Genomic DNA, 27,811 nt, shown 5'->3' with positions numbered 1-27,811 from the left:
CTGCTCAGAGCCCGCGTTCGCGGACAGAGGCTTCAAACAGGCCACCTGCTCTCTCCACTGCTCTATGCGGTGCTGACCGTCTGGGGCTCCAATTCAACGCCAAGAAGTCCGCCGTGCTGCAGATCTCGGGCCCACACGACTGTATTCAGGTGACCACATCTAAAGGTGACGCCATACCTCAGGCTACCGATTGCCGGTACTTTGATGTCATCGCTGCCTATGTGGCTGGAACGGGTACATGCCAGTCCACGAAATCTAGAAACCCGTACATGTGCCTGTCTTAACGTTCACAAACATCGTGCTCTGCTTATCGCCCAAAACACGATCCTGGTAAACGCACCCAGCGGGAAGTGGACAGAGTGGCTCTGGGCTGCCATGGACGAGTGGCCGTCGAAGCCATATAAAGTGACCTTGGCTGGCCCTCGCGAGACGCACTCGAGACACGCAGCAAACTGGCCTTCGAAGGTCGCCTGGGGACATGTGAACGACAAAATTTAAATTTGAAGAAAAGAAAATGCATCACCAACTAGCACCCACAACGTGTTTTACGAAGACAACAGATGGACTTGCCTAGATTATCGGTGCCTGTGCCTCAAAGGTATTAGGACGACGTGAATCTCGCGCCTACACATGTTGAGTCGCAACTTCGGCCTGTTCGAGCAGCCACTGCAGGAGGACAGCCAGAAGAAGTGGTCCAAAGCTGTGCAGAAGCGGGTGCGGGACGCGAAGAATCATTCGTAAGCGAAGAACCTGATTACGCCAACGGAAACTGGCTCCATTAAGGTCGTAGCATCCTTGAGCTCGACACACAAGTCCTCTTGTCAGTTTCTGTAAGGCAGATAAAAGAAAGCAAAGAAGAATAAAAATGGTTCATTGTGTTAAGTTTGTCTTAGGATAAGATTTGCTGGGGAGAGGGGGTGAAGAAGCAAAATCTACAAGAGGGTGATTGAGTAAACGTTTACTGAGAGCACGGTGGCTGGAGCGCATGTGGGTGGGCCCTCAGTCAGTCCGGGGCTCTGGAGGCTTCTGTCGATCTGGCGATTAAAAGGAGCGCTGGCTGGTCGTTGAGGCGTACACTGGTTAGCTTCACGTCCCACAGCTCCAGGGCCGCATTATGCGGCTTTAGATGGCGGGGTTTTTGGGGACATGTCCATGTGATATGTGTTAGGGTTGGTGGCTCACCGCACCATGGACGTTTGTCTTCGTTAGGTGTTGGGTGTAGGCGATGTAAGTTGTGCATTTTGCGGTAGGTGTTTGTATGAAGACACCGTAGGAGGCAGGAGTCTTCAGAGGAGAGGGAGGGATGAGGGAGAGGGTAGAGGCCTCTACTAAGGCGTTTGGTTTCGAGCCGGGGTGGCGAAGTGGGAGGATAGCGGCTACAGGGCAGAAGGGGATGGTCCCGCTGTGAGAAATTTTCTAAGAGAAAACCGCTTTTACTTCAATTTTTTTTCCAGGAAGAAAGTTCAAGACATGCATTGAGCAAATACCCCCACCCCCCCCCCATCTCACACACACACGCACATAGCTAAGAGCTGCCCACAAATTTGTCCCTGTCTGACGTCAATGAATGGCACAGGGGCGCAGCAGCAGGTTTCAGAGCTCTTCACTGAATAAAATGTTTATCATCGTCACCATCTTACATACAAGGCCGGGCAGAATTAGAGTAGTTTAGCTTAGAATTCGCATATGCCTTTCTGTTGTGTCCCCTTATTGCTTTTGTGTGTGTGCGCCCCCTCCTAACGACCACTCGCATTCCCCTCCTAACGACAGTTCGCATCCTCCTCCTAACGACCACTCAATCCTCCTCCTAACGACCGCTTGCCCTTCGTCGCACGCTGTCGCCAGAGGCCCCCCCACGGTGCGCCCCCGCACCCTCCTCCTGTTCTGGGAAGCCACTCCCTCCCGTGGACGCTTCTCCACTCCCTCCTTTCTTCGGGCGGCCAGTTCGGCTCCTGCCTCGGTCGACGCTGGTCGCACCCTCATCGGCTTTAAATAAACGAAGTCTTAAAGTACCGTGTGCGTCTTTCGCTGCATTCAACACAGCGACCGGCCACGACAGTGGCGACGAGAAAGTGGATTCGACCCGCGCTACGCAACGCTATTGACAAGCCATGGCTACGCAAGGGTTTCCCAATCAGATACCAGAGTTCAACGGCTCATCGTGGTCATCGTGGGTTGGACGCCTTCAGTTCTACTTTGAAGCTAACAACATCACAGACCCAGCCTTGAAGAGGGCCAACCTGCTGACGCTGTGCGGGGAGCAGACCTACGATACTGTCTGCGCCCTTATTCAGCCAAGCACACCAGCGGCAGTGTCTTACGACGACATCGTAAAAGCGCTGCAAAAGCACTTCGACCCAAGGCCATCCGAGGTCTACAGCCGGGCTCGCTTCCAACGACGAGATCAACTGGGAGGAGAAACTGTGAGCGCCTACGTAGCCGCGCTCAAGAAGCTCGCTGCCGACTGCAATTTTGGAACGCTGTCGACAACAGCTACCGGGCAGGAGGGAGACGCAGCTTCTTCTGCTAACACCACCATGCTTCCCTTGGACGTGATGTTACGCGACAGATTTGTGTGCGGACTGAGTGACGAGTCACTGCAGCAGCGCCTGTTCGCTGAGAAGGACCTCACATTCAGCAAAGCTTACGACATCGCCGTTCGAGCGGAGAGCGCCGGTCACCAGCAGAGAGGGATTCGCCGGAACACCGAGCCGGTACACCAGACAAGCAACCAGGTGCGCAAGCCTTCTGTTGTTGTAAAATCGGTCAAAAAGGCACAACGCTGCTGGCGGTGTGACGACCAACACAACCCCCAGGGATGTCGATTCCAGTCAGCCACGTGTAATTTTTGCCACAAGCGAGGGCATATCGAAAGAGCATGCATTACGAAACGGAGACTTGCCAAGATAAAGTCACCTTCCCAGCCTAATCACAGCGTCAACGCCTCAGAGAATACGCCGCTATCTGATCTCCATGGAACAACATCAGCAACACCATCTGTGTTGTACGACCTGAACACCATGAATCTCGGCACGCGACCGAAGATTTTTACAGAAGTAAGCGTACATCACCAGCTGATTAAGTTCGAGGTAGACTCCGGCGCAGCCTGTACTCTGATCAGTGAGGACACGTTCCGAACTTCATGGCCATCTGACGCACCCGCCCTGCAACAAGACGACACGCACCTGCGAACGTGGTCAGGACAGAATCTGCCACTATTGGGCTCTGCCAACGTGCAGGTTAACTACAACGGCCAGACCCATACGCTACCTCTGCTTGTTGTGAAGGGCACAGGATCAAGCCTTCTAGGGAGAAACTGGTTTTCTCCACTAGGCGTGATGATATGCGGCATACACCAGACGCCGAGCCAGAACATGGTTGAGCAACTGCAAGAGAAATACGAAAGAGTATTCTCGGAAGAGATTCCAGGAAACGAAGGGCCCCCGGTCACACTGGAGTTGTTGGACAACGCGCAACCCAAATTTCTGAAGGCCAGGCCGGTGCCGTTTGCTCTCCGAGATTCAGTTGAAAAAGAGTTGGACAAACTGGAGCAGCAAGGTGTCATCGAGCCGACGCAGCATTCAGAATGGGCCACACCACTTGTCGTAGTTCGCAAGAAGAACGGAACCATACGCCTCTGCGGAGACTACCGGAGCACCGTCAATCTTGCGACTAAAGCGTCCTCTTACCCGCTACCGACACCTGAAGAAGTATTCAGTGTACTACGTGGCGCAAGAGTCTTCAGCACATTGGACCTCACCCAGGCGTATCAGCAGCTGAAGGTGAGCGAGTTAACTGCTGAATTATTGGCAATTAACACACTGAAAGTCAAGCGACTGCCTTTTGGCGTAGCTGCAGCCCCGGCCATATTTCAAAAATTCATGGAGACAGTGCTTCAGGGCATCCCAGGAGTTTGTGTCTACCTTGACGATGTCATCATCAGTGGCACTTCCACTGAAGAGCATGCAGTGCGCCTAGAGCTCGTTCTCGAAAGGCTAGCAAACGCTAATTTGTGCATAAGCAAATCGAAGTGCTGTTTTGCGGTGCCAGAGGTGCAATTTCTGGGACACCGAATTGATGCGGAAGGCATTCACCCTACCGAGGACAAAGTGCGAGCGATCACAGAAGCACGAGCTCCAACAAACAAGCAGGAGCTACAGGCTTTTCTCGGACTCTTGACGTTCTACGACCGGTTCTTGGAACAAAGAGCTACCGTGGCCAACGACTTATACCAACTCCTTCGGAAAGATGTGACATGGACATGGTCGCCACGCCATCAGCAGTCATTCGATGCCCTGAAAGACCTGATTCGAAGATGTACAGTCCTCCGCCACTACGACGAAAGGAAGCCTCTGCTTTTGGCTTGCGACGCATCACCGTACGGAGTCGGCGCGGTTCTATCGCAAACTGACGAGCAAGGAAGGGAAGCTCCCATCGCCTTCGCCTCACGTACGTTGTCGCAAGCAGAACGCAACTACGCGCAACTTGACAAAGAAGGGCTAGCCATCGTCTACGCGGCGACACATTTTCACCAGTACATTGCCGGCCGGAAGGTGACCTTTATAACCGATCACCGACCGCTATTGGGCATTCTGGGACCACAAAGGCCTATGCCACCAACTTTGTCTCCGCGAATGACACGTTGGTGCATCAAACTCTCAGCGTACGACTACGCTCTTGTCTACCGCAATGGGAGTAAACATCAAAACGCCGATGCGCTAAGCCGTCTGCCACTAGACGCAACTGTTGACGAACCATTTCCACCAGGAGACGTTCTGATGTTCGAAGCACTGCCAGAACCTCCGCTTACAGCAGGCACAGTTGCAGCATCTACGCAGAAGTGCGCAGCTCTCCGGCTAGTTTACACAGCTGTTCAACAAGGCAACGTGCACAAACTCAAAGGGGACAACTTCGACGCTTACCGCAGGCGAGCTACAGAGTTGAGCACCCATCGCGGCTGTATCATATTTGGGTCCCGAGTTGTGATTCCGAGAGAACTACGCGCACAAGCTATGTCTCTCATCCACGCCGGACATCGGGGCATCGTTGCAATGAAAAAGTGTGCCAGAAGCTACATGTGGTGGCCTGGCATTGACAACGACATCGAAACAGTGGTGCGAGAATGCAAGCCTTGCCAGAGCAGCCGGAGCGCCCCGCCGAAAGCTCCTGTCCCAGAATGGGAAAAGCCAGACACACCATGGCACACACTGCACATTGATTTTGCAGGACCAATTGAGGGCTGCACTTTCCTTGTGGTCGTAGATGCCTACACAAAGTGGCTTGAGATAAGGCAAATGGGACAGACGACTTCGGCAGCAGTCATTGACAACCTCCGATCACTATTTGCAACGTTCGGCCTGCCGCGCAAGGTAGTGTCGGACAACGGAACACCGTTTGTGTCTGCGGAGATCCTCAAGTTTTATCGCGACAACGGGATCTCATCAGTTACATCGGCCCCCTACCACCCAGCGACAAACGGACAAGCCGAGCGCTACGTAGCCGAGCTAAAACGCGCCCTTGAAAGAGATCAGACCGGCTCGCTGCAGCGCCGCCTTGCGCGCTTTCTCTTCAAGCAGCACACGACGGTTCAGAGCACAACAGGCGAGACCCCCTCGAAAATGATGTTCGAGCGTGAAATGCGAACCCAGCTCACAGCCATCCTCCCCGAGCCAAAGGCAGAGACGTTCCGGGAAGAAAAAGCAATTCCGCGCTGCGGCACGCTTAATGAGGGGCAGCGCGTCCTCGCCCGACAGTTTCTGAAAAAGCCACGCTGGGAGGAAGCTACAATTGTCAGACGCATAGGCCTGCGCTCTTGGCTCGTCAACATACATGGCACAGTAGCACGCCGACATCTCAACCAGCTGCGTAGATTTACGACGCCGTCTGAGAGCTGTCAGCCAGCGGAGAGAACACGTGCACCATCTTCCCACATAGCCTGGCACCTCTTCCCGGAAGAAGAGACTTCGCCCAGGACAGACCTAGGAGACACAGCGAACAACAGCCAGCCTACAAGTGTTTCTCCCCCGAGCGCACAAAGCCAGCGCGCCTCCACGCGTGAGCGCCGACCCCCTGCACGATACCAGGCAACTTTCTAAGGGGGAAGGAAGTGTTGTGTCCCCTTATTGCTTTTGTGTGTGTGCGCCCCCTCCTAACGACCACTCGCATTCCCCTCCTAACGACAGTTCGCATCCTCCTCCTAACGACCACTCAATCCTCCTCCTAACGACCGCTTGCCCTTCGTCGCACGCTGTCGCCAGAGGCCCCCCCACGGTGCGCCCCCGCACCCTCCTCCTGTTCTGGGAAGCCACTCCCTCCCGTGGACGCTTCTCCACTCCCTCCTTTCTTCGGGCGGCCAGTTCGGCTCCTGCCTCGGTCGACGCTGGTCGCACCCTCATCGGCTTTAAATAAACGAAGTCTTAAAGTACCGTGTGCGTCTTTCGCTGCATTCAACACAGCGACCGGACACGACACTTTCTTACTATATAGCACTAATAATTAAGTTACCTTTGACACGTACAACTAACTTGGCCGGATACGAAACTGCATTTCAGGCAGATTATTTCATCCATGTAAGACGCGCGCGGAGATCCAAGAAGAAGTTGAAGTTCCGGCCAACTAGGCAGTCATGGAAGGTTGGTCTGCATTTAATCTTTTTTTTCGCTGCTGTAATCGCTCACGCAGTGTGCACGTATGTTGCGTTGGGTTGAGAGATAAGGATCATATACGCCGTAGACACCATATATAAAAATAACAGAATGGAAGACTCACTAGCTTTGCTTGATGTACAGCCGGCCAACATCCACCACTCGCTTAGAGGTCATCAAGTCATAACATAACCAGCAAAGTAAACCTTCGTTTTTGTGCAGGAGACACAGAAGCCTGTTAAGTCGAAGGTTCATATTTTGTATTTCTTGTACTGGTCAGCGTTGTGCTCGTTTCTTACACCTAAGGGTATGAGCGGTAAGGCAGACTTTACGTAGAAGGCATGCTACATCATTGCATGTTTTCAGGCCGACACTGACTCCTGGGAGAAAAAGGCCCTCAGTATTCTTTAAGAACGTCGTTACATATGCGAAGACTGGATACACAGGCTCATTGTTGTGACGCGCGTGCAGACGTGCTCATTCCCCGCTCCTCGCCAGCCTTCGAGTGTCGCCAACACAGGGCCCGCCACAAAAGGCACCACTTTTCGGACGATGACCCCGGTAAGCGGAACCGCGTGTTCCCGTTCTGACTTTGTGGGCGTGTTTTGTTAAGGTTGCAGGGTGAAAGGTTGTTGTGTGGAAACTTAGTTCGTTTTGTGTGCTACAGTGACTCCGAATGTCAGACGAGACCATCAGGTGATAACGCTTGTGGTCGCTTGATTAGGCTGCGAGGGAGGCAAAATTAGCCATTTTTGTGCATGGGAGCTCAAGAATACAGTGGATGTAACATCCGCTGTATAAATAATAAATAAATATTAGAGAAAACAATAATTTCATTTCCGTTGAGTGCTTTGAAATTAAAAATATTTGACATTGTCGCCTTCCATGAACTTTTGACAGCGGTTGTACTGTTCTTATATAAAGGCGAAGCATTTATGCGGCCAACCTTAGCACTCTTCTGATGTCCGCTGCAGCCTCGATAGGATACAATGTTTGCCAGATGAGCATGGAAGACGTAGAATATGCCTTTCGTCTGGGACTGGAAGAACAATAGGAAAATATGGGATATGACGTTATTCAGGTGGACCTCGGTGAAGTAGACAAATAAGAATTGGGAGTTACAAGTTCTTCAAGAGGAAAAATGAGTTGATGGAGTAGAAGATAGCGATGAACTATACAGAATTCATAGACTTCTGCAGAAGATCTCGTTATAACTTACGTATAGGATCGTGTATATGGCCATAATACGTATATTTTTGTGGGTTAATTTCCATCCAACGGCTGCCCTTATGGGTGCAGCTCTCGGGCGCCCTGTAAATGTTAAGCGCATAGATCGCATTTCGAACATTCCTTGAGGACAGCCAGTGTTTTTTACTTTGTTTGCTATTGGTAGATGCGTTTGGTTCTCTGTAATATTTTTTTTTATGCCGGTGAGACGCGCTGCTACACGTAGCGCAGCTTGTAAGAAACTGTGTCTGTGATTAGAGCTGTATTAAGAAATATTGGCACTGAAGGAAAAGCATGGGGCAGGCAAGAAACATCTGATTAGCTTCCCGATTAATGCTGAAGCTGGAGTTTTGTTTTTCTAAACTATCTCATATAGGGCTAACTTGATTTCACTTTGATTAAATGAGATAATAAAAAAGGGAGGAGGGTGGGAGAGGGGCTTCCTTAGCGCGAAAGCGTGCCTCTCACCGTCTCCTATGTCAGCTTTCGCCAGATATCTGATATGTGCCGCTGAACAAGTCGTGTTTTTTATGTATTGTTAAACCTCACAGAAAACGTGGCTGCAATTTTGTGTATGCATTTTGCGCATGTGATTTTCTCCATCTTTTCCTCCTTCTATCGTCTGCCATTTAAGAAAAGTAAGTAGAAGCGACCTCGAGGCTATTTTGTTTTCTTTTCCTTGCTGGTCTTCCGCAAACTATTTGCTGCTCTTCTGCTCCTACTTATCAAACAATAATCAGAAGTTCAATTAACTGGTTATACATTTTTTTTCGAATTCTGATCCGCATAGTAAGGATGCTTTTTACCATACGTGTGACCCTACAGCCTGTTGTATACTTCATAATTAATAAAGCCTGTATAATTAATAAAGCCTGTTGTATACTTCTGTGCGCCAGAATCCCGAAAAGCTTATGTATGTGCCGTATTACGAAATAATTAGTGGAATTCCTGGTTCTTACTTCGTATATGCGTAGGTAATAAGGATAAAAGATGAATCTAATGAAGAATCGCAATGCGTACAGGGCTATAGTCAGCAGGTTCCGCAACACACGGAATCTTGGTATCATTTCCTTGTTTGTTTGCGTATTTTCTGCTTGTGTTTTTTCTTGATGCAGCGCTATTTAGTTCCGCTCGAATAATGCCAGTTTTAGTGTTCAGCGCTTGTCTTGTCGTTTCTTGTCTCCTTCTGCCGCGCTGTTTGATTCTCAAATACAAATCTGAATGGTCAGCCAGAAAGTGGGCTTTGCCCCACAAACGAACTGCTGTTGGTGAAGGCAGCTTTCAGTTTTCTCGTGCTTAAAGGGAAGCTGAAACGGTTTTTTGAGAATTCGAGGTTATTCAAGAATTAGAATTTATGAAGCCTCTAGATAAAGCATGCAAAGTATTTTTGCACTGGCATTCGAAATGGTGTCATAATCGTCGATTAAAACCACGACGATGTTCAGGCTTCTCCTCACTACGTTGGAGGAGTGCGAGGAAACTCGGCGGTGACGTCATTATCGCCGAAACTTCAGATGTCCACTGCTTACGCCTACATGCTACTGTGCGTCGTCAGATGGCGCCAAACAATGCATTGTGAGCTTCACCTTCGATGACGTCGGTTTTCTTCCATGGAATAACCCTTTCTTCGCTGGAAACGTAGTGCCGTCATACGTGACGTCATTATCGGGGCCTCTGCGCGTCGCTGTGCACTTCAGAGAAGCCTGAACGCCGATGACGACTTTATTCGGCGATTACGCCATCATTTCAAATGCTAGAGCAAAACGATTTCGCAGGCTTTACCAGCACATTTCGCACATTCGGCAACCTTAAACTCACGGAATTCTAAAACCGCTTCAGTTGCCCTTTAAGCTTTACAGGGGAAAGAAATAACTAAAAATAGATTACGTGCCCTAAACTTAATCATACTGAAAGGTTCTAGATAAACTTTCGGCCACATCCGGATTTTTAAGTAGGCTGTATGTAGTAAGGATTTTACATTTCGTCCGGAACGAAATTCGGTTGCCGCAGCCCAGGATTGAGCGGGCGACCTTGTATATTGCCATAAACGCTGAACCACTAGATTTTGAACAAGATAATTTCTTGACGTTATTTAGTTTAGTGTACGCTGTGATCTGAATTAATATTAATTTGCATGTTACAAGGTGGTGCTTTTCCTGTTCATATATGTATATTCGCAGGTCTCGGTGGCTGTGGTTAATCTTCATGACATTTGTTATTCTGATTGTTGGCTTCCTCCTGCTGTTCTTCTTTAACAACGGGAGATCAGGCAAGTTGCTATAGTCTTTTAATAATGTGACTTGCGCAGTGACCTTATCGTATGCTTATCTTATTCACAATGCGGGAACAACGCGTTTCTGTCCGCAAGTTATTCGCGGCTGGGTATTTTATTTGGTCCCGCCATGTACTACGTACTGGGGCGCTTTTAAATATGACCGGAAGCCTGTCACTGTAACTGATGATTGGTAACCGCATTGGTTCCTCAGAGCTGTATAACACTGAATGCCATCGGTTACGATTATAATTTCTTGAGCTACAAACAGGCACCGCTTTTCTGTTGTTTTTTATTTATTTAATTTACTTGATATTCCAGACATATGGTCCAAGCAGGACGGGGGAGAAATGATTGGCGTTGTTTCACCTTTATGTTGCACAAATGCATAACCAGGGAGATTTTTGATGGGAACAGTTCCCCATATTTTACTCCTTTTATGATTTGTTGTTATAGAGTACCGCTTTAGCCGAAACTGAAACAGTCTTTAAGAACAAGCTATTTGGAGTGTATATATTAAGCGTATTCTTTTTTGTTTCTGCTTTTTACAACTTATAATAGGGTGGTAGACGGTCCGGTGGGTGATACGATTAAGCTGGCAGGATAGGTTCAATTCAATTCAATTCAATTTATTCACCAGGCATTTCTGGATGGTTTCCTGGATAAAAGCTACTAAAGCAGCTTGAGGAGGTCCAGGAAACCAATTCAAGGCAAAGCGTTCAGCATGCGACAACTAATTTGAAACCACCAGTAACTATAAAGCATATTATAACAATAAATGGTAAAAACACAAAGTATATAACAGACGCAGTGATACAGTACAAAAGTCATAAAATCCCTAGCTGTACAGAGAGAGAAAAAAAAAGAATAAAGAGAGAACTAAAGATGACACGCTTTCAAACAACGAAGCAAACGCAAGTGGGACATTGAGCTAAACAACACAGCAAATAATAATAGCAAGGATATTAAAAGTATACAAGTATTCACAGTGTTACAAAGTAGTTCCGTAGTTCCTTTCTTTTATAGCCAGTAGTGTTTTGAAATGCGCTTGAGGTCTGACCCATACATCCTGATTTCATGTGGGCATTAAAGCCTGGCGTAACTCTAAGGAGGCCAAAGTTGATAATTTTTGACGCAGAACGAAGTTAACTGGTTTAAATTTGTCGTGTAGTTGGCGTATACTGGCTGCTGATTATGATGATGATGGCTGGAAGGAAAATCACTGCTGCGTATCTTTGATTCAAGGCCGGCTGACTCTGTTCACTTATCCTATCTTTCATTTTTTTTCTCACTTTCAATAGACAGATACGGTAAGTCTACTTAGATTTGCTGGTCTACGTTTGCGCGTATGGAGCCGACTTCCTTCAACAGGACTCAGACGCAAGCCCAAGTATTTGTATATTATTTGTTTAGTTTGGTCCTTAAGGGTAACGGAGTGGATTCCAAGAGAAAGCAAACGTAGCAGGGGACAGCAGAAAGTTAGGTGGGCGGATGAGATTAAGAAGTTTGCGGGGATACTGTGGCGGCAACTGACAAAGGACAGGGTTAATTGGAGAGATATGGGAGAGGCCTCTGCCCTGCAGTGGGTGTAGTCAGGCTGATGATGATGATGATGATGATTTGTTTAGTTATTTATTTATTTTTATTTCTATGTTTATTTATTGAAATACCCTCAGGGCCAGAGGCATTATAGAGGGGAGTGGTTAAAATATACAACAATGAACAAGAAATGCAAGTAAATGTTATATAAAAAGTATCTCCTAATCATACAGTGTTAGCTAAACAGTTTCGAAACAGTTCGTAATTATTGATAGACACAATTTCAGCATGAAGGTGGTCCCATTCGAAAAATGTACGTGGAATACGACTGAAAAAAGTTTGTGTTACAACGACCCAGACCAGCTTTGTGAATGGGATCAGTGCGATGGGAGCGACATAGAGGTTCAAGAATCAGTTCAGTATGCATTATGAGATGGTGGAAAAGTTTATGAAATAATGCTAAGCGAGAAGTTTTACTGCAAGACGTTAAAGACGATAGCTCAACGCTACTTTTCATGGTTGATGTGCCGGCTGTTCGATTGTAATTAGAAAGGAAGAAGTGAGTAGAATTATTTTGAACAAATTGAAGAGAATGGGTTCTCGTGATTACGTCAGGATAAAACAGAGGAAAATGCTAACGTTGAACGGTATTTCTCCTTGCAGTTTAATTGCGGAAAGAAGACAGATAACTGGAGCCAAGGTTACAAGTGTCCAGTGTACTCGCATAACTGTTCACTGTGATTTACTTTTTTTTTGTCTTTAATGCCTACACGAAGACTTGTTACTTTCAAAGCCGTTAGTGTACCAACCAAGCTACCTTGCAGCTTGGTTCATGTGCCTGAAGAAAGCTTCTGCTGTGATTCGTTCATGTCAACTGTTTTCTGTCTATTTCAGTCGTTTTTGAACATGTATCTGAAGTCCGTGGGCTCACCATGGCATCTCTTCGCGGTACTTTCTTCTCTATAATTGAGCATTACTCTTTGCGTCATCTGAGAGAACACCACTGTCAATAGTTCAAAATCTAAGCCAAATTACTGAGGGGCTGTTGAAAAGCGCTTTCAGTATTTCGCTTGTTGTTCTGCGATGCCGTTATCTTTCCCCTGTCTTTGTAGTTAAGTAGCGTCGTTTACCTTCTCTTTGCGCACTTGACCACTGAGCCGCCAGGCACTAAATCGGCATCGCCATCTTTCATACCGTAGACAAATGGCACCACTCCTTTTCTTCCTCTGTTTCTTTTCTCCTCATGAAAAGGAGTCTACCGCGAGCTAATTATCATCAACGCCTCCGAAACGAAGGCTCCGCCGTCTCAGCTTACCTCTAAATTGACGAAGCGTGCGGATACCACTAGCACCAGCCAAGCTGCAGAAGTGACAACCACGCAGGAAAGGTCTGCTGACGGTGAGAAAATTTATTACACGACTTTGCAGCTTGTTTGCTTTGAAGTCACTTTTTGGGTGGCAGTGTGCAGTCTTTCGCTTCCTGCGTCTTCGCATGACAGCAGTGAACGAAGTGAACGAAGCTGACAGAATGCCTGACGTTCCTTTTGAAGTTTTTTGAAGTTTTATTAGATGATAACTTCAACAATTACGAAAAAAGTAAGTACTCCCAGCGTGCTTGGTAGCATTATCGCACTTTTACAGTTAGCTTGGTGGAACCCTCGGCTTCGAATTCTGTTGGCTTGAGCAGCAGTGGTTCGCAATTTTTTTTGGCACTCTGATTGGCGGCTTTTTTGTTATGTTTGCTGAGATTCCTGCTTTTCTTTATATCACGACAACTTAGATTAGAAAACGAGAGGCGTCCTTGTTTTTTATAAAAATGTCGGTGCTCCTCGTTGCAGCCGAGGAGAAGAGGAAGATTATGAGCACAACAACAACAACAACGACAAAGGCAGCAATAGCGACTGCGACGACCGGCTCCGGACAGAAGGACTCGCCGGCCCCGGCCGATTTAACGCGGCATAATGACAGTACGTTCATCCCCCCCCCTCAAATTTTTTCCCATTAACTTCATCTGTCGTTGCGCTGCTTCGGCGGAAACTCCAAGCGCAAAGCACGCAGCGACTGGAATATACTTTCAAGTTTGTTCAACGTGCAGGTTTCCTCAATGCTTAAGCCTGTAATGGGCTTCCGCCACTTATTCCTCTCAATTCTCTCTTTTTCGTATTGATGCTGACACTACCCTGTACGCTCCAATTAAGGTGTGCTTCGCTTTTAACCCTGTAATGCGTAAGCAATGAAAACAACAGGAAAAAGTGGTTAATTTACAAAACTTCACCCTTGATGGCTTTTGCGCTAAATAAATATAAAAAACCTGAAGGTTTTTAAAGGATAATTATGCACTGCATAATTAAAATAGAAAATTGACGTCTAAGCATTTGGGAGCAATGGTACAGAGCGAACATATTTAGACGAATGCAATATATCAATGGAAGAATTCGGCCTGCTCCTTCACCTGCTGCTGTAGCACTACGCTTGTTGCAATTTATGGTATTTCTTTAAGTAGGGTTAGGATTTTTCCATGAGTGACGTTACTGCAAGTCGGCCTGCGTTTCTTGCAGTTCGTTACTTCAACTTTTCTATGATAAATGCATTGTAAATGCAGTTTCATTAATGACTTGAATATTTGACATACTTTTTGGAGCGTAAGCGAAAAGTATTCTTGTGTTTATAATCTGTATCGTAGGCGATGTGCCGCACATTACAGGATTAAAGACGTGAACACATAATTACTATGTCCTTTTCTTTCTTGGCAGGGGCTCTTTTTCGAAGCGTGTCGTGCTTTTTGTGCTAAGCACTGCGATGATCGCACACGCAGTGGGCTGAGTATTTAATACCGCGCAAAATTTCTACCTCGGCCCATTACAGGGCATCGCGGCGTTACCCGTTGCTGGGAGTACTCGTTGTTCACACTGAAACACATTCACACGTAGAGCGCGCAAGTGTGTCTTCTCCTTGTCCACCCCCCCCCCCCCCCCCCCTTTTTTTTTGTCGCTCGCGGCATCCCTTATTACTGACAGCAGATTAACATGGGACAATTCCGGTTTCAACATTATACGGCAACACCCGGTAACCTCGGAGAAAGTCCCCTGCACAACCATCATTGTTGAAGGCATAGACTGATGGATATAACGCACTTTACAACGGCTGTTTTCGACGTTGGCTGCCGAGGAAATGACGACGTTGTTTCATGCTCCTGTTGGTCAGTTCGTATCTAGCTCTCGGGAGATGCACGTGCACCTCAGCAAGCGTGTATTATGTATATTTCTTAAGTACAAATAACAGTCACAAAGCTACCAAACGCCTGTTCTATTTCCTGCCGTTTTGCTCCTCTGAATTCACAGAGCTGTTCTGCGTGTTTGCGGGTGGACGCAAGAGCGAGATCGTTCTTCCTGATGACGGCGTCTGCAAATACGTCGTTTTCGACAGCGTCATCCCAGTCAAGTATACGGCGAAGTTCACCTCCCTGAACAGCGGCAAGTATTCGTGGCCTGGTGCCGTTCTCTTGCCGACGCTCGGCCGATCCAGGAAAAGCAGCCACGTTTAGAAGCATCTTCGAAGAAGTCATGCACCGTCATCAACTTGTGAATAACGTTGCAGATATCGTAGATACTATTTTTGGAATGGGTTCTGTATACTGCACTCTAGTTTTATCAAAATTTTGGTCTCACTTTCATTCTGCATTCACAGAGGCGTGAATTCACCGTTCAGGCCTGTGGCAGGAGCTCTTTGACCTTAATTGCCCTGGCGCCGTAAAAACAGATAACGGTCATCAACACCATACTCAGGCCATTTTTATTACAGAAAACAGTTGGGAAAAGTGAACCATTTATAGTAAGCAAGGTGGAGTGGGATGGAGCGCCTGATACACGCTCTTTTTATGAATGAATTAGGAGAGGAGTTATAAGGAATGCGGCGGTGTTAGGTCTATTTATGGCAGGCACTGCACAAATCAGCTTGTCCCCTCTGAACGCGGCATCCATTTTTGCATCCTTAAGGTCCTGACCATAATATCTTTAGCTGCAAAACTCATGTTTATACTCATCAAGGCCCCAGATTCTGATGAACGAGCACTGTCAGTTTTGCAAGAACCTCGTCCATAGACTGTGTGTCAAAGTGTTACAGAGATGCCAGAACGATGCTGTAAAAAGTTGGCTGGACACTGACATACTCAACTTGTTTAGATGTTTAATTTTTTTCCCGTGAGGTTAATGCCGAATCATTTTTTTTCTGCTGTTCGAATACTAAAAAAATGCTTTATTACCAAGAACCACTTGAAGAGGGCTGAGTGGGTGAAGGAACAAACACGGGTAAATGACATCCTAGTCGAAATCAGGAGGAAGAAATTGGCTTGGGCAGGGCATGTAATGCGAAGGGAAGATGAACTGGTGGTCCTTAAGGGTAACGGAGTGGATTCCAAGCGAAAGCAAACGTAGCAGGGGACGGCAGAAAGTTAGGTGGGTGAGTGAGACTAAGAAGTTTGTGGGGATACTGTGGCCGCAACTGGCAAATGACAGGGTCAATTGGAGAGACATGGGAGAGGCCTTTGCCCTGCAGTGGGCGTAGTGAGACTGATGATGATGAGGATGACTATTTTATTTTATTATGCTCTTTACCTGCTGCATTTATACAGGCCCATTGAATATACGTGCGCACCTCTTTTCCCCGCGCACCTGCAGGGGATTCCTTCGACGTCTTCATGCGCGACATTGGCAAGTTCCAGAGAAGCGTGCCACTGCTCTCCATCGCCAAGCACGCGTGGGACGAGATGGCCTCGAAGGATGAGCGCGACGCCAACTCTAGCGTCTTGGAGGCGTACGCGAGACGGGGAATCGTCGGCTTCGGCTGCGCCCTCTACTACCACACTATCCGCTACGTGCCCGACAGCGGGACGCACTTGGCGCTGCTCAGTGAGGTGCGGTGCACTTTGCAACAGCTTCAGGGCTCTAGAGAGAGAGAGAGACAGAAAGAGAGAGAGGGGGGCAGCAAGCAGAGGAGGAGAGATAAGCACTTCACAAGGTGTAGAAAGAATTGCTGCTGGTATAGCCTGTACAGTTACGGACAAAAGTTTGCTAGATGTGGGTTCGTGGAAAAAAAAAATAAATTGGTAGTGTGGTTTAACATAGTTAAACCGAGTAGACGTGCGAAAGTAGGCGTTTGTTCTTCAATTGGAGGGGCTTTTAAGCTCCGCCTTAAGGGTATGACGTCATGCATTTAGGGGGTTATTGCCCATATATGCAGAATTGTTCTTTCTCTACGTAACATTCGTAGATGGCGGCGAGTCCTCGGACCACTACCAGCACAGTGGGGCAGCGGTTAAGAGATGCACTACTGCACTGCCAGGTGGCTGTTTCTATCACAGCCACCGGTAGGGATTGTGCGACCCATGCTGCTCTTCACGATCAACCTCCCGTGCAGCTGGGGCGACGCTCTTTCTTACTTACCTGAGCTTATCCGAGTAACTCGGGTTTCTAGGCAACGGTACAAGATCGTACGTACGTACAGTTCCTGTCAAAAGCATACAGCCCAAGGGGTTCGCTTCTAAGCTCTTTAGCAGGGCTCCCTAGAACATCTAGCAATACAGAGCTTGAGAAGATTGAGGACGCAAAGACATTTATTGAATACAGCCCCTAGGGCTGTATACTTTTGACGGGGGTTGCACGTACGGTGACAAGATTCTTCGTCAGTGTTGGTGAACGTAGGATAGCTTTCGCGCTAAAATTTATTTCCATACGATCGAGTAAAGGAGGTCAACAAAAAGCAATGGAGAACAAGGGGTCAAGTCGGCTCCATGGAAACACATATATAATCCCCCCCCCCCCCCCCCATAAATCCGCATCCTGCAAACTTTTGTCCATGACTGTACGTGCTTGTCTCGACAATATGCGCTCATAAAAACGTCGCAGAAAAAGACGTCTTTCTATTTGCGTCTTGTGTGCAGGAATCATTTAGCAGAACTTAGCAGTGTTTCGTGCCTGGCTTGTCGGGCAGCTACCGAGTGGTTTCTGGGAAGTTGCGTCAGGTGACATGACAGGTGTTATTGCGTGCGGTAAAGTCTGTAGAGCGTTTCAGGGCCCTTACTTTGGAGAGTTAAAGGAGACGTAGTAGCGGGTCGCTGCGATCCAGCTTTGTCAACGCGAATGTGGCGCTCTGGAACGTAGACAGCTGGACTAGTTGGTAATGTTTCATGGCGTTATTATACGGCGGCAAAATGGACACAGGGAAAAAAGAAGGCAACACAAACACGGTGGCCTGCACCGCGTTTGCGTCGCCTTTATTTTGCCCTTGATTGGTCCTTTTTGCGCAGTACACCAGTGTGTATTGTGCTGCTATCACTGATGGATTTTACAGAACCGGGCAAGTAATCCGTTCTAATTTCGCTACACAGTATGGCTATGAGTATTGTGTAGCTCCGACAGCGTTGGCTGCCATGACGTATCGCAGACCCCGCATCTGATTCCTGTGGTCGTCGCTTCATCGTCGGTCTTCGTGCTGCGCAGAATTTCCGCAAGATGGTGCGTCCTCCGCTGCTGTCTTTTCTCGGCCTGGCCGTGGTGAGCTCGGGCCGCAGGGAGAGAACCCGCAGAGCCATTCTCGAGCTGTCCAGGAACGTCGTCGAGTCAGTATTGTTTAGACTTTTGTGCGTAGTATGTGTATTGTTTTTATATAGAGTGTGTACCCGCCGAATTGTTTTGTCTATGACGTACGGCTGTCGAGTTCTATAGGTCGCGGGATGGAATCCCGGCCGCGTCGGCCGCATTTCGATGGAGGTGAAGTGCAAAACAGCTCTTATGCTGTGCGATCACAGGGCACGCTGAAGAACCCCACGGGGCATAAGTCAATCCGGAGCCTTCCATTACGGCGTCCCTTTTAACCCGGATGTAGCTTCGGAACGTCAAACCCCGAATATCACGCCTTATTAATACGTATCTCAACACGACTGCGTCGAAGTACCAATAATCGGATTCAACTCAAGTAGATGCATCTCAAAGGAGGCCCTCTAGCTAGTGGCGTCGGCGCAGCTGCCTCCGTACTGTTGATAAAAGCTCCATTTTTTTTTTACCTTCTCAGGATATGTTGAATGAATGAATATTCAACACACCCCGCATGTGCTCTCCCGCCATCCAGGAACCGTGCCGATTTTCTACAGAGTGTGAACTGGTGGCAGTGTGTCTTCCTTTCCTTTCGGGCAGGCATGTGGATCTTTTGGTGGTGGTCAGCCACGTTCCGGCCGACCAGGACTTCCTGCAAGAGACCGAGGGCCTGCGCCAGTGCCTGGTCACAGCCGCGTCTGCGTGGAGCGCTGACCAGCTGGGCAACAAGGACCTGATATCCATCGTGAGCTGATCTGCTCACTCTGTCGTGTTCAGGCTTCACCACTTCACAGAGAAAGATCTGTTACTACTAACCGATTTAGCCGCTCTTGCTGATAATGACGACGACTTCTTTCTGGCGTCTTTGTCCAGTAGTTCTCCCAGCCCCACGTCTTTGTTGTCGTGGTATGCCAGAACAGATGACACACTCTTGCCGGTTTCGTTCTTAGCGAACGCGCTGGAAGACGTTTCTACAGGTTTATTTCTTTTGCTTTCGTTGTCTCGGAAAAATGAGTGAAGTTGAGAGAAAGAGAGGAAATCTCTAACGGGAAACCAAGTGCGTCTTTAAGAATCCGGTATTGCTCTGACGTGCCTATTAGAGCTTCGTATTTTCTCCTTCACCTGTGGAAGCTATCATGGAAAGCGAAGGCAATGGGGAGCACGACACAGCGACAAACGACGCGCCTCCTTTCATAAGTGTTTCCCCCAGTCACCACTGCTGCTACCGCCGCAGCCATTAGCAGAGCATTATGACATGAGCGCCTGGGAACCGCATGCTCCCATGCTTCTAACGCGCTAGCGTTAACGGTCCCGCTCAGCTGAAAACCTGGCGTCGTCGGCGGCGGCGTGAGCGAGAAATCCCCAGAGAAGCAACCTAGGTGGGTGTTCCAGGTCACGTGACCTTGTGACGTCATCGCTACCTGCCCATCAGCTTGTGAGAAAACAGCCCACCATGGGAGGTGGCAATTAATGATTGGTCGCGAGAGGTTGCTCGGGAAGAGCAACATGGGTCTCACAAACCCTACCGCCACCTGCCGGGGAGGCGCTTCGCTTAACCGCTGCACCACTGCGCCAGGAATGGTATATGAGGACTCCGTGCGGCGATCTGTGAATGTAAACTTGAGAATGAACAATTACGCATATATGGGCAATATAACCCATTAACGCTATTGCGTCATACTCTTAAGGCGGAGCTCAAGTGTGTCCTCCACTTTTCGCTTGAGCGCAGCCTTTTGTCCGCAGAAAGAAAGCATTCAGCCCATCGAAATCTGTGTGGCCTGAGGAGGAACTCGTACTAATGCATTCCTCGAAACAATAGCATCGCCTGCAAACTGCAGGTCAATCAATCCATATACTAAACCACAGACAGACTGGAACGGCCTTGGTGAAGCGGAAGCTCGCGCCGCCGCAGCTTCCAGTTCGGCCGTGACCAAATAAGCGAATACTAGTAATAGCTAAGAGTAAGTAAATAGTACTAAGCTGATAATAGTAATACACTAACAGTAGGTTAATGCTCGTCGAGGGTGACGCGTGGACGAATTGATCGGCATCTCGAAGCAGAACCGGTGCTTTTTTAATTCATTTAACTGGAAGTAGTACATGCTAACGTATTTAATCGATTCTGTATAAGCACCGCTTTTTTTTTTCACGATCGTAATGCACGAAGTTCGGGGAATGCTTCGATTTGGAAAATGTAAGCCATCGAAGATCGAAATGATCGTAGCTTTCGGCCGCGCTCTCTTTAACGGTGACTAAGAACTTTTAGATAAGGAGCCCAGAACACCGAGAACAGTCGTGGACATTGTAGATGCTGTCCCATGGGATCTTGATAGTCCCAGAGGAATCTTGTCACGTCTCGCGTAACAAACTAAGTCATAAAGCCGCCTGTCAGCGGCGATAAAGCACATAGAAAAGAAAGATAACAAAGCTCTTTGCGGCGATGTGTTTCGCTCTTGCGTTGTTAAGTTTATTTTTTTTTTCTGTCGATCTGATTAGTGTAAGCTGTTAAAAAGAGGGATTCAGCAACTAGTCTCGTTCCCGTGGGTGGCCATTATTTACGCCGTTACGCGATTATTTACTAGCTCAAGCCACTGCCCACAGACGACGCATGCATCTTCGATGGCTCCTAAAAACGGACCGCAGGAGTTGGCTGGGTCTTGTCGGACTCGTATAGATTAAAGAACCTTGGTACTGAGAATAGAGGCAGCCCAAATCACGGCCAGAGTAAAGAAGAGAGCGTCTGGTTCGCCATCGCGTCTATCATCATCATCATCATCACCATCATCATCACCACCACCACCATCACCATCACCACCACCACTACCACCATCATCATCATCAGCCTGACTACACCCACTGCAGGGCAAAGGTCTCTCCCATGTCTCTCCAATTAACCCTGTCCTTTGCCAGTTGCGGCCACTGTATCCCCGAAAACTTCTTAATCTCATCCGCCCAAATATTCTGCCCGAGCAAAGTGACGCTGGCAGTCGACGCTTTCTGCTTCGCCCCTCTAAGCCTTCCCTGTTGCAGAGTGCTGGCGCCACGCATTTTTCCTATCTTGTAAAATAATGCAAAATTCACACCGTATCATGCTAATCGCTTTTTGCAAATCCATATATCGCAACGCATTTGCAGTATTAGTTGCCGCACGAACGAAATGCAAGGCAAAATACATGCTGCGAGACTCTTTACTGACGCTTTTCTCTTGCAGCTAAACAACCCACAATTTCGATAAGTGACTTCTGAATCTGTAGATGGCGGAACAATTCTGGTATTTGACGTCAGTTTTTACCAAGTTATGTGAAGTTTATACCGGTGCCGTAAGTTTTATTTTCACGTCTTCCAGCAAGAAGCTGTCGCGATCATCGTGAATATGGAGGACGCCAAGGCCCGCTTGTTCATGTCGACGACGCTGGGAGTCTGGAAGTATGCGGTGTCAGCGCACAGCGCCCAGTTTATACCGACTCTGCACAACATGACCTGCGACTTCCGAGAGCTGGTGCCTTACGCAGAGGTCAGATCATCAGGTTGCTTTTTTTTTTAGAGTGCTTCAGACGACATTGGAGCAGATTTTTGGCATTCGTATGGCCGCGATTGACGGCGAAAGCTCGGGTGCGATATGGAGGCTTTTTTTGTAATTGCAGGGCAATCTTGGACTTGACTGCCACACATGCGCAATTTACAGGTTTCCCGTCGAAGGGATGCTTTTCACACAATAAAATAACATGCGTGTACCTCCCAACTTGTGCATCAACTCCTAGCCGGAGCAGGAAACGCAATCACAATAGACTGACAGGACGTGTCAGAGTTGATCGCATAACAATGACCACCTTCGCAACAGCGTGATTCCTACAGCGTGAGCTTGTAGTTCGCTGTTCACCAAGAAGTTCGAGGGGGTAGAAGTTAATTTTTTGTCATAGGGTTAAACGTCCCAAAGCGACTTGGGCTATGAGGGATGCCGTAGTGGAGGGCTCCGGATTATTTCGACTACCTAGGGTTCTTAAATGTGCACCGACATCGCGAGGCATACACGGGCCTCCAGCATTTCCCTATTGAAACGCGACCGCCGCGGCCGGAATAGAACCCGCGCCTTTCGGGTCAGCAGCCGAGCATAATAACCACCGAGACACCGCGATGGCGGGTGAAAGTGAATCCGGAGCCGTCCACTACGGCGCAACTACACTGTACAGCTGCAGCGTGTGAAATTTCTTTAGATGTAGACAAAGCTCAGGCAAGATTGGAAGCATGCTGCTGCAAACGACATGTCCTGGGGAAGGAAATACAAAACACCTCAAGCAGCTCCGTTCAATGTTAAAGTGTATTTTAATGTCTGCTAAAAAAAGTAAAAGAAACGAAAGTCACTGAAATATCGTTGCCCATCTTCGGCTCGCATTTACAGCGGTGCGAAATGTGTGCCGCTGCTGATGCGCATTTTCATGTCTACACATTCATTATCTGATGTCCTCGTAAGGTAACCGTCTAAAAGAAGTGTCCTGTCTGAGGCGTGTGCTGCGACAGCAGCACGTGCTTAGGAAAGAGCCCTTATCCACAGCAAAGCACACACGATCTCGAAACACGCTTGGTAGCAGCGCGGCAACGACGTCTGTGTAGATAACGCGCACTTCAGGTCTTAGATGCTTTCAAGCTGCTGCAAGACACCCATGTAGTCCTGTTCATTAAGAAAGACGACAGACTGGGATACGCAGAGCTTCTTGGTGGCTTGGTCGTACCTCCAGAAGTGGATGGCGTGCCCGCTCTTAGCGCCGATGTAGTGGCCCTTGCCGTCGGCCAGGAAGAACTGGCCGCTTTCGAAGCTGAGCTGGTCGACGCGCAGTGCGTTGATCATCACGTCGGTGGTTAACGGCAGGTACAGGGTGCTTCCTCGGGGCTTCCACTCCTCGGTCTGGTACACGGAAGTGCTGTGCCGAATGGCCAGGAAACCGCGACCATACCGTGGGCAACGCTGCGTCTCCGGCGGGCACGTCCTTCCGGCCGGGACAAGTGTCGGTCCCAGGAGGCCTACGTAGCGCTGGAGCATCTCAGCGGAGTGAGGCGTCGGCGGTGCTGGGACGGCCTGTTCCGACAGCTTGCCTCCCTGCCCGGCCTGTGGACTTTTGTTGAGGGCGGCGTCGCAGACCTCGGCGACGGGGGCGCGAGTTTGTTGGACACCGTCCGCTGCTTGATTGCCCGCACCAATCTTGACGGTGGTGCATTGCGCCTTACGGGTATCCTTGTCGACGCTCATTAGGACAGCGTCCGGCGTAGCCGCCTGGTTGTCGATTGCCTTTGCCTTGCGAGCGTTCGCAGTCCTGGAGTTGGCTGCGACGCGGGACGATGTCTGGTGCCTCAGGAAGTACCGCTCCAGTGGGAACCTGGCAGCCAGGAAAGGAAGGAATACGACCCCCATGGCGTCCAGGGGATTCTTGGTCGAACCTCGGTACGAGGCTGCCGCGAGCAAACGTTTGCAATGTTCGAAGAACACCGAGAACCCGTAGTCCCCGGTGCGCCTCCTGGTTCCGCCGCTGTTCAGCGGTCTGGCCACCGCCAGTCTTGAGGACGGACCGAAACTGTGGCCGGCCGGTTTCCGCATATGATGAGGTTGCTGGCGGTGCCTAACGGTCGTCTTCGTTGCCTTCTTCTTGGGGGCGTCGCCTTCGTCTTCTCTGGCGGCGCCTTTGGCAACGGGAGGTTGCTTCTCAGCATCCTTCGCACTCGGTTTGCTGTCGTTCGCCAGCTGGCCTTCCTGACAAGCGGCTCCTCCGGCCTGCATCTTCGCAGGTTCAGCGGTGGTCTCGACAGCAGCTTCTGCGTTAGGAGATACAACTTCGTGCGGTTCGGGCATTGCTTTAGTCGGCCTGCAACAAGGCACAGTGGGCGCTATGCAAACGTATCACGGCCTGCAAGAAACAGAGAGCAGAGCTGTAGTTACTACCAACCTTTCGCAAATGATGTCCCGCTCCCGGTCCCAGACTTAAGCAGGTTCGCCGGGATGAGTAGCTAACAGCCCGCAGGGACAGTTGTCTGCAGACCTTGAAAAATCGCCCTCAGCAATACAAAAAGCTCGTCGCAAGCATTGGTTTTACACCCGGCATATCGTCTCTGGTCTGAGCATGTGACAAAAAAAGAGGCGGATATAACGGAGAGAATTTCTGCTGACGTATGTTGTCTATGGCATATTTCATCTTTTAGCGGATAAGAGTACTCTCTGCAGATAAGTAGAAAAATACAAGACACTCGGAAAGATAAAAATAAAAAAAATATGAGGTGATCACACGTTTTGAGGCGAGAAATGTGGGTTAGCATAACTGGTTGCACATTTCGCTTTTGCACTGATCGCCTTCCCGGTGAACTTGATTTGTGGTCGCTTTTTCTTTCCACTGCTGCGAGTGGGTGGGGGCTTCTGGAGGGCTCGTGTGGGTGATCTCCGCTGTTTCTGGAGCGGGTGTGTGGCAGGCAGGAGGTTCGTAGGTACAAGATGCATTTTTAGCAAGGGTGCACCGGAGGTTGCTCCGGAGGAAAAGGGGGGCTAGGACTTCTCTCCCTGTCTTTTACATACACGCACGTACGCGCATGCACGCACACGTCCGTCCCGAAAAAAAAAAAAACAGCGGAAAAGTCCGCCGAATTTGGAAAATATACAAACCGAAAAATCCAATTCCTGAAAGCAGTCCACGTTCATGGACTACAAATAACGAATATCTAGCGGTGCAGACCGCATTTAGTATTTATTTTGCAGTTCTCTAACCGAAGGGCTTCCTCCAGGGTTAGGCACAGAGGTGTTAGAAACCCAATATGCAGAGAACTGCACTTTTTTTTTTAAATTTAAAAGATGGGCGATGAGGAATAAATATAAAGCGCACGGTTGGTTTAACTTGTGCCACTACTCAGTTCATGCACATGTATGGCGACAGCTGTGTCTAGCAAAATCTAGCTAGAAAAATGCAGGTTTCATCTACAGACGACAAGCAGCGCCGTCTCTTCTTCCCTAATGAAAACAAATGTCGCTGCCCGACGTTTCGTGTTCATACCGGACGTTTGTGCTGGAAACTGTATCGTTCTCTCGCAGGTGTGTCGGACGAATCTCATTCGTGGTGATGGAGACAGGAAAACGGGGGTCGCCTACGACTACGATTCTCAGAAATCTTTGTGGCGCTCGTATGAGACGCCAGAAACCATATATTTCAAGGTGGGCGAAGTATATGAAGTATACGCGCGGTTTTGTTTCAACCTTCATGTGCGAGCATTTCTCAAGCTTCTAGCCGTGCCTTGTCCGCCTTGCAGTAGTTTGTCTGAATCAACGATAGATGGCACCACAAGTACTGTCGGAGAAAAGCGGGAGTAGAACGAAATGTTGAGCGGCGTTACTAGAACTAGTAGTAACGTAGCTCGACGACGGCCTTGTGCTGGAGCGTCAGCCTCGCATTCGGGACGTGCTAGGTTCTATCCCCCGTGTCCAGTATCCCCGTGTACCCACCAGTTTTTTAATTACAAGATTTCCCCCTGCCTGGTGCTTGGCTTTTCTGGGGAGAAATGCTTGGGAAAAGGGGCTTAGTCCGAACATTTTCTAGTAACTAGTAACGTTGACGTCGGGTCAAAATTTGACCATCACGAGTGGCCAGCATCCGGAGGTTAGTGCGTTAGCGCCGCCTATCAGCTGCGCGGGCAACTATAATATACGCCCTGCAACTTATTTTTATCCGTTTTAGAGAGGCGCTGAGCAGTTCCTCTGAATTCCGCAGGTGTCGCGACAGGCGCGTATCGACGCCTGCGCGCGAAATGTGAATCCAGAACACGGCCAGATTGTGGCCTACGCATTCGCTGCGCGCAGCATAATGAACTGTTTCGTTGCTCATTCCATTTGTTTGCTGAAACACGAGAGGTTGATATTTTTACTTCATTCTATGCTAACTTTGTGTCAGTTGGTGTTTGCTCGGTCAGCACAGCTCGACACCCACCACTACATGGTACAGTCGCGGGTAAAAAAGATTAGCACACATGACGGTGCACCAGAGCGCCGGAATGACAACACGTGGCGCTGCGAGTGGCGAAGAGGCTGATAACGAGAGTGCCGGGCCGTTCCCATTCCACAGTATTAGGGGGGTTCAGTGGACCACCACGGACAGCAAAATTATTGGCTAAAAGCAGCGCTATAATCTATTGTTCCCGCGAGTTCCTTTTGAGAAACCATCGCGGACATAAAAAACAGTAATAAAAAGAGGCCATCTTTGCTCATGATAAATAAATGCCGCAAGCACAATCACGTAGGAACGTTCGGGTGGTGCACGCTTGATAAAGCTTACTTCATGCCCCCCCCCCACACGCTGCAAACATGGAAATGGCCCGTTAGGCAGATCTGCGTACCGCAGCGCCGCGTGGTGAGATATACAAATTCTGATCACCAATGATCTGTGCTAATATTTTTTGCTCGCGACTCTACTCAGCTTACGGAACGTTACCGTTCTGCGGCACGAGGTAACCAATGGACACCTTTAGTATACCGTTTATCGTTAGCGGAGTACCGGGAGCGTGCGCGTCGTTAGTGCGTATCCGCAGATCGCTGTGAAGGCACCAGATGGCGCGAGGTACCTGGCAGCTGCGCGCGCGCCCTCTGCATCGGGACCAATGAGCGCGTGAGCATTACCGGTGGACGGGCTGCCGATATTCCGGTAACACGGTGCACTGCACGCTTAACGTGTCTAATACCGCAACTGTAGTTTACCATGCGATCACAGCGTTTTTTCTATGCTGTGATGCAGAACAGAATGCGGACCAGAGCATGTCTTTGCTGTAATCGTTCTTTAACGCTCTAAACACTAGAGGCTCTTATTAACTCGACAAAATGTCTTAGCAAACACACGCTAGGATCACAGTTTATGCAATGTTTACCACCAAACAAACACTCCACTAAACAGCAGCGCAAGGATAAGAATAAGGCTCGCTGTAACGCTAAATTTGGTGACCGTGATCTACGTCAACCATTGCAGGTTCAGCGTGCATTCCAGGCCCTACACGATGCGCATGCGACAGACAGAGCGGGGCTCTGGGCTGTTTACGACGTCGAAATGGACGACTGGGACGGCGACTGTCGCAGCGGCCCCAAGCGAAAGCCTGCGAGACTGTATAGATTTTCGGACCTTACGAAATAATCCTGTCTATGAATGCAGTTTGATCCGAGACGTACAAGAGGACCTGCTGATGTCCGATGTAATGAGCTTGAACGTTGGCGAAGAACCATTTTCCGGTCCTATCTTTCTATCGCTGTCCTTTTTCTTTTCCCCTCCCTGTAATCTTCGTTTTAATTCCGCTAGCCGCAGGCTTCTGGTGCATTTTCCCTCCGTTTTTTTTTTGCATTGAATAAAACGACTAACAACGGAACAAACTTGGGGCCTTGTGCAAGCATTCTCGCTCGGACAATTTGTGATAAGAATTGCAAGAATTGCTTTAGTGTTGTAAAAACCAATCAGTGAAGGCGGAGCATGTTGCGCTGACTTGTGGCGAATGTCCTGTATGCGCGAGCTTGCCTGTTTATTAAAAGGAACA

The 27,811-nt window shown here is 48.8% G+C and overlaps 2 protein-coding genes across 2 annotated transcripts; one reads left to right on the top strand and one right to left on the bottom strand.

The window, feature by feature from the left end:
* Positions 1–16,377: 16,377 nt before the first annotated feature.
* On the top strand, positions 16,378–27,579 carry LOC149359867 (uncharacterized). The gene is made up of 6 exons (XM_089569155.1): positions 16,378–16,593; positions 18,179–18,297; positions 18,872–19,016; positions 21,618–21,785; positions 25,338–25,457; positions 27,256–27,579. Exons 1-6 carry the CDS (start codon positions 16,378–16,380, stop codon positions 27,415–27,417), a joined length of 930 nt encoding a protein of 309 aa, XP_089425281.1. The 3' UTR covers positions 27,418–27,579.
* On the bottom strand, positions 22,883–24,113 carry LOC149359868 (uncharacterized). Its single transcript, XM_089575295.1, has one exon. It carries the CDS (start codon positions 24,111–24,113, stop codon positions 22,902–22,904), a length of 1,212 nt encoding a protein of 403 aa, XP_089431421.1. The 3' UTR covers positions 22,883–22,901.
* Positions 27,580–27,811: the final 232 nt, after the last annotated feature.

This window comes from Amblyomma mixtum, chromosome 2 (genome assembly GCF_055824585.1).
Source record: "Amblyomma mixtum isolate Tamu chromosome 2, ASM5582458v1, whole genome shotgun sequence".
NCBI classification, from domain to species: Eukaryota; Metazoa; Arthropoda; class Arachnida; order Ixodida; family Ixodidae; genus Amblyomma; species Amblyomma mixtum.
The sequence above is the reverse complement of the archived record's forward strand: the minus strand, read 5'-3'. Positions and strand labels throughout refer to the sequence as shown.